Source organism: Pimephales promelas, chromosome 6, assembly GCF_988280905.1.
Source record: "Pimephales promelas chromosome 6, fPimPro1.hap1.1, whole genome shotgun sequence".
Taxonomy (NCBI): domain Eukaryota; kingdom Metazoa; phylum Chordata; class Actinopteri; order Cypriniformes; family Leuciscidae; genus Pimephales; species Pimephales promelas.
In genome coordinates this window covers 2,347,289-2,353,288 of record NC_142774.1, presented here as the reverse complement: position 1 = coordinate 2,353,288, position 6,000 = coordinate 2,347,289, and the positions used below count along the sequence as shown (strand labels likewise).

Below are 6,000 nucleotides of genomic sequence, written 5' to 3'. Positions count from 1 at the left end.
GTCATATCCCCCAAAAACACAGCATAAACGTATAGATGAGAAGTAAATGAAAATGATGTTTTAATATTAAAATGTATATTTTGTTTTGTAAGGCCATACTGAGCCCAAAGGAGCATTGCGTGCACTGCACAGGAGACTTATGGGGTTTATGTGTTAAACATCGAGTCATCTGTCGTTATCAGCCTACACATGCAAACTCACAGTGAATGTGAAATAAAAACCACAATTGCTCAACAGATTAAGTTGCAGTTAGTGTTTGTAACACTACTGCTCTATTTTATATTCAATGTTTTTATAAATCTGTATTATAGCTCTAAAGGACTTGTGTGTCTTTCACCTTCATCAAACTGATGAGAAAATGAGTTGTTTTATCTGTTGTGTGTGTGTGTGAGTAAATACATAATGCCTAGTTTTGAAGCCAAATAGATGAGAACAAATTCATTTTATTTGTCTTATTTCTTTAAAGCTCAATTAACTTCAGAAAGTACAAATGACTCAAATAGACTGGGGCGAGTTGTCACATGATGAAAGCTGTCATTATGACTAGATCACAGTCCCATTACACTAATGCGTTTTTACTATAGCAGTGGTTGCAGATTAAAACACTAATTCAATAATTCAATGCACATACCCTGCAATTGGGGCATGTTGTCACAAAAGTAAAATCTGTGAAATTAACTCAAATGTAAAATGCCTTGTCCCAGTTGTCCCTACTACAGAAAGTTAGACGTCAGTAAATTGATAATTTCTTACAGTGAATCTGGAAAAGAAATAAAATAAAGCAAAATTCACAGATTATCTTTATGTTGTGCATCCGAGGTTGAAGAGCTGCTCAGCGAATGCAACGATGTCGGCGTACTTGTCTTTGTATTTTTCAGTTTGGGCCTCCTCTTGTGTCGGCCAGTACTCAACCCAGGTCTGCTCACCCAGGTTATACCTCAGTCTAAAAACACACACATACACACATCAAGATCGAACCATACTGAGTGTGTCAACTCTAGTCTCATAGAGCGTTTGAGCATCGAGTTCAGACCAAAACCAGCGAGAGAGATTGTCCTCGTAATGTTCATAATGCTTTTACCTTCCACCTATCCTAGGAAGTGATGTGGTTTGGCCCATGATCAGGTAGGTTTTGCCTTCTTCAAATTCAAGAAACTCTCTACAGTAAGGATGAGCCAAGAAAGACCTGGTCTTCCCTACCACAGCTGGATCGGTGCCTGAAAAACATACACTCTCAAATGTGTTGGAGATTCATTTTATAGTAAAAGAGAAAAGAAAACTAGGGAAGCTTGTTTCCGCGATAGAATGAAAATATAAAAGGTAATTGCGACTTTTTAATCTCTTTTTTTCTCACAATTGCGAGTTTATATCTCGCAATTCTGACATTATTTCTCACAATTGCGAGATAGAAAGTCAGAATTGTGTGATAAAGTCAGAATTGTGAGATATAAAGTCAGAATTGTGAGATAGAAAGTCAGAATTGCGAGATAGAAAGTCAGAATTGCGAGATATAAAGTCAGAATTGCGAGATAGAAAGTCAGAATTGCGAGATATAAAGTCAGAATTGCGTGATATAAAGTCAGAATTGCGAGATATAAAGTCAGAATTGCGGGATATAAAGTCAGAATTGTGAGATATAGTCAGAATTGCGAGATATAAAGTCAGAATTGCGAGATATAAAGTCAGAATTGCTTGATAAAGTCAGAATTGCGAGATATAAAGTCAGAATTGCGAGATATAAAGTCAGAATTGTGAGATATAGTCAGAATTGCAAGATATAAAGTCAGAATTGCGAGATAGAAAGTCAGAATTGCGTGATATAAAGTCAGAATTGCGTGATAAAGTCAGAATTGCGAGATATAAAGTCAGAATTGCGAGATAAAAAGTCAGAATTGCGAGATATAAAGTCAAAATTGCGAGATAGAAAGTCAGAATTGCGAGATATAAAGTCAGAATTGCGAGATATAAAGTCAGAATTGCGAGATAAAAAGTCAGAATTGCGAGATATAAAGTCAGAATTGGGAGATATAAAGTCAGAATTGCGAGATATAAAGTCAGAATTGCAAGATATAAAGTCAGAATTGCGAGATATAAAGTCAGAATTGCGAGATAAAAAGTCAGAATTGCGAGATATAAAGTCAGAATTGCGAGATATAAAGTCAGAATTGCGAGATATAATGTCAGAATTGCGAGATATAAAGTCAGAATTGCGAGATAAAAAGTCAGAATTGCGAGATATAAAGTCAGAATTGCGAGATATAAAGTCAGAATTGCGAGATATAAAGTCAGAATTGCGAGATATAAAGTCAGAATTGCAAGATATAAAGTCAGAATTGCGAGATATAAAGTCAGAATTGCGAGATATAAAGTCAGAATTGCGAGATAGAAAGTCAGAATTGCGAGATAGAAAGTCAGAATTGTGAGATATAAAGTCAGAATTGCGAGATATAAAGTCAGAATTGCGAGATATAAAGTCAGAATTGCAAGATATAAAGTCAGAATTGCGAGATATAAAGTCAGAATTGCGAGATAGAAAGTCAGAATTGCGAGATATAAAGTCAGAATTGCGAGATAGAAAGTCAGAATTGCGAGATATAAAGTCAGAATTGTGAGATATAGTCAGAATTGCGAGATATAAAGTCAGAATTGCGAGAAAAAGTCAGAATTGCGAGATATAAAGTCAGAATTGCAAGATATAAAGTCAGAATTGCGAGATAGAAAGTCAGAATTGCGAGATATAAAGTCAGAATTGCGAGATAGAAAGTCAGAATTGCGAGATAGAAAGTCAGAATTGTGAGATATAAAGTCAGAATTGCGAGATATAAAGTCAGAATTGCGAGATATAAAGTCAGAATTGCGAGATATAAAGTCAGAATTGCGAGATATAAAGTCAGAATTGCGAGATATAAAGTCAGAATTGCGAGATAGAAAGTCAGAATTGTGAGATATAAAGTCAGAATTGCGAGATATAAAGTCAGAATTGCGAGATATAAAGTCAGAATTGCAAGATATAAAGTCAGAATTGCGAGATATAAAGTCAGAATTGCGAGATAGAAAGTCAGAATTGCGAGATATAAAGTCAGAATTGCGAGATAGAAAGTCAGAATTGCGAGATATAAAGTCAGAATTGTGAGATATAGTCAGAATTGCGAGATATAAAGTCAGAATTGCGAGAAAAAGTCAGAATTGCAAGATATAAAGTCAGAATTGCGAGATATAAAGTCAGAATTGCGAGATAGAAAGTCAGAATTGCGAGATATAAAGTCAGAATTGCGAGATAGAAAGTCAGAATTGCGAGATAGAAAGTCAGAATTGTGAGATATAAAGTCAGAATTGCGAGATATAAAGTCAGAATTGCGAGATATAAAGTCAGAATTGCGAGATATAAAGTCAGAATTGCGAGATATAAAGTCAGAATTGCGAGATATAAAGTCAGAATTGCGAGATAGAAAGTCAGAATTGCGAGATAGAAAGTCAGAATTGCGAGATAGAAAGTCAGAATTGCGAGATATAAAGTCAGAATTGCGAGATATAAAGTCAGAATTGCGAGATATAAAGTCAGAATTGCGAGATATAAAGTCAGAATTGCGAGATATAAAGTCAGAATTGCGAGATATAAAGTCAGAATTGCGAGATAGAAAGTCAGAATTGCGAGATATAAAGTCAGAATTGCGAGATATAAAGTCAGAATTGCGAGATATAAAGTCAGAATTGCGAGATATAAAGTCAGAATTGCGAGATATAAAGTCAGAATTGCGTGATATAAAGTCAGAATTGCGAGATATAAAGTCAGAATTGCGAGATATAAAGTCAGAATTGCGAGATAAAAAGTCAGAATTGCGAGATAGAAAGTCAGAATTGTGAGATAAAGTCAGAAATGCGAGATATAAAGTCAGAATTGCGAGATATAAAGTCAGAATTGCGAGATATAAAGTCAGAATTGCGTGTTATAAAGTCAGAAATGCATAAATCTATATGCTAATTCATTATCAACAATTATTTTCATCAATCATTATCATCATATAACTGATGTTAACATTTTTCTTAATTGTAACAATAGAGAGTTGTGCCATCAAAAAAAGTTATTTATGTTTTTACATGCCAAGCCATTTTGCATTCTGTTCAATTATTATAAATATAAAATTATAGAGGTTATTAGCAACATTAAGCGTGTTTCCATTACAGATTTGGGCAAAAGTTTTGCGATTTTTTTCTAAATGTCGACAAAAAAACGATGATATGCGACTAAAATGTTATGTGTTTTCCTCTGGCAAAAAGTCATTTCAAAAATCAGGGCGACGGATGTTCGTTTAACACGTTTAATGGTGATCAGTGTTTGCTTTAGCTGGACTCTTGACCCTTAATTCATCAACTTTACATTTTTTCCCATCATGCATTGCTGCATGAATAAATAATGAGCTTATGTTCAGAGGTGATCTGTTTGTCACCATTGCTGAGATTCATACGCTAATTCTTGCTGTCTGTGTGTGCATGCATACAAATGTTTTTTGAATTTATTTGATCATTTGGATTTCATTGAAAAGTCTAAAAATGGGACGTTCTAGAATGACCGTGCTTCTAAAATCATAAGGTAAACTTAACTCAGAATTTATGCTCTTGATATGTTCAGCGATGCAGGTCAATTAATGATTGTTAAAACACAATCAACACCATCAGATCACCTTTATATTTGTTCATCTGGCTCTTATAACTCAAGTCCTGCAGCCAAACAAAATCTAAAGTTAATGATTTAAGGGTCAAGAGCCCAACTAAAGCAAACACTGATCTCCATAATGGTAACATATCAATTACGGTTTTCTCCTTCAGTGATTCTGCTTGTTAACATCAGGTGTCTTCAATAATGCTCAATCATCACTCAATTATTCACTTAATTATCTCATTAACTTTAACACTGCTTCAGTGTTCATTTAACACTCTGCTCAGGGTTTATATAATTCACCGTCTCAGTCTTAATTTAACACTGGGGATTTTGCTGTGTACAGTGCACTTCATAAGACATCACACCTTCTATGGACAAGTGTTGCAAATTAGCTTTAGCTACAAGCACTATGATATACGCATTGGATGGCTATAGTCACTGTGTTTTCCATGCTTATTGAATCTGTCCCTATACAAATAAAACATGAAATAAATACCTTCCTTCAGCACTTGTTCAATGGTCATGTTGTAGATGTCTGCTTGCAGTGAAAGCTGCTTTCCCACCACCCTGGTTTTATAAACTATAAGAGAAGTGTGTAACAGCTTATAAATCCCAGCTCTTCACACAGACAAGCACATTTACAAAAGCAGAAAGCGGTGTGTGTTTACCGTAGTCAACTCCGTGCGCACAGGCCTTGTCAGCACGCTGAGACTCTGTAATGTGATGCTTCTTTTGGAGACTGCAGTTCTCTGAAAACACAGACATGTGTATCTACAAACATGCACACAGACACACACCAGCCTCAGTGTGTATTGAGTTCATAGACGGACGCACCTTCGGCACACTCGCACAGGTCTTCATGGCACAGTCGGTTCAGCGCACCGTCTCTCTTATGAGGATGGAAGAACTTCACACAACGATCATCTGCGTGTTAGATTCAAGACTCCATGAAACCGGCCAATCTTGTTTTTTAGCATTCATATACATTTTTTATCATACAGTTACTGTAAATTTGGCCTCTAGTTCATAAACGCCAGAGGAGACTGAGCCTGGGTTCTCCCAAGGTTTTTTTTTTCTCCATCGGGTCATCTGATGGAGTTTTAGGACACCATCGGGTCACTTGATGGAGTTTTTCGGTTCCTTGCCACTGTTGCCTTTGGCTTGCTCAGTTGGGGATATTAAAATTAAAATTAAATGACCCATCATTGATCAGCTCTACCAAACTTGATTGTCTTTTTTTTCCATGAATAAACAAACACTGTTAAGTTGTCTTGATTGATATTGTGAAGCAGCTTTGATACAATCTGTATTGTGAAAAGCGCTATATAAATATATTTGAC

At 35.6% G+C, this 6,000-nt stretch overlaps 1 protein-coding gene across 2 annotated transcripts in view; it reads right to left on the bottom strand.

Moving 5' to 3' along the window:
- Positions 1 to 423: 423 nt before the first annotated feature.
- Positions 424 to 6,000, bottom strand: part of LOC120459639 (complement C3) — a 29,127-nt gene continuing 23,550 nt past the window's right edge. For both annotated transcript variants that reach the window (XM_039647113.2, XM_089132669.1), the window contains 5 exons: positions 5,495 to 5,584; positions 5,329 to 5,409; positions 5,157 to 5,240; positions 1,082 to 1,217; positions 424 to 943 (listed from right to left, as the gene is read on the bottom strand). In XM_039647113.2, coding sequence (XP_039503047.2) covers positions 802 to 943; positions 1,082 to 1,217; positions 5,157 to 5,240; positions 5,329 to 5,409; positions 5,495 to 5,584 — 533 coding nt within the window. In that variant the 3' untranslated portion in view covers positions 424 to 801. The remainder of the gene's footprint in view (positions 944 to 1,081; positions 1,218 to 5,156; positions 5,241 to 5,328; positions 5,410 to 5,494; positions 5,585 to 6,000) is intronic.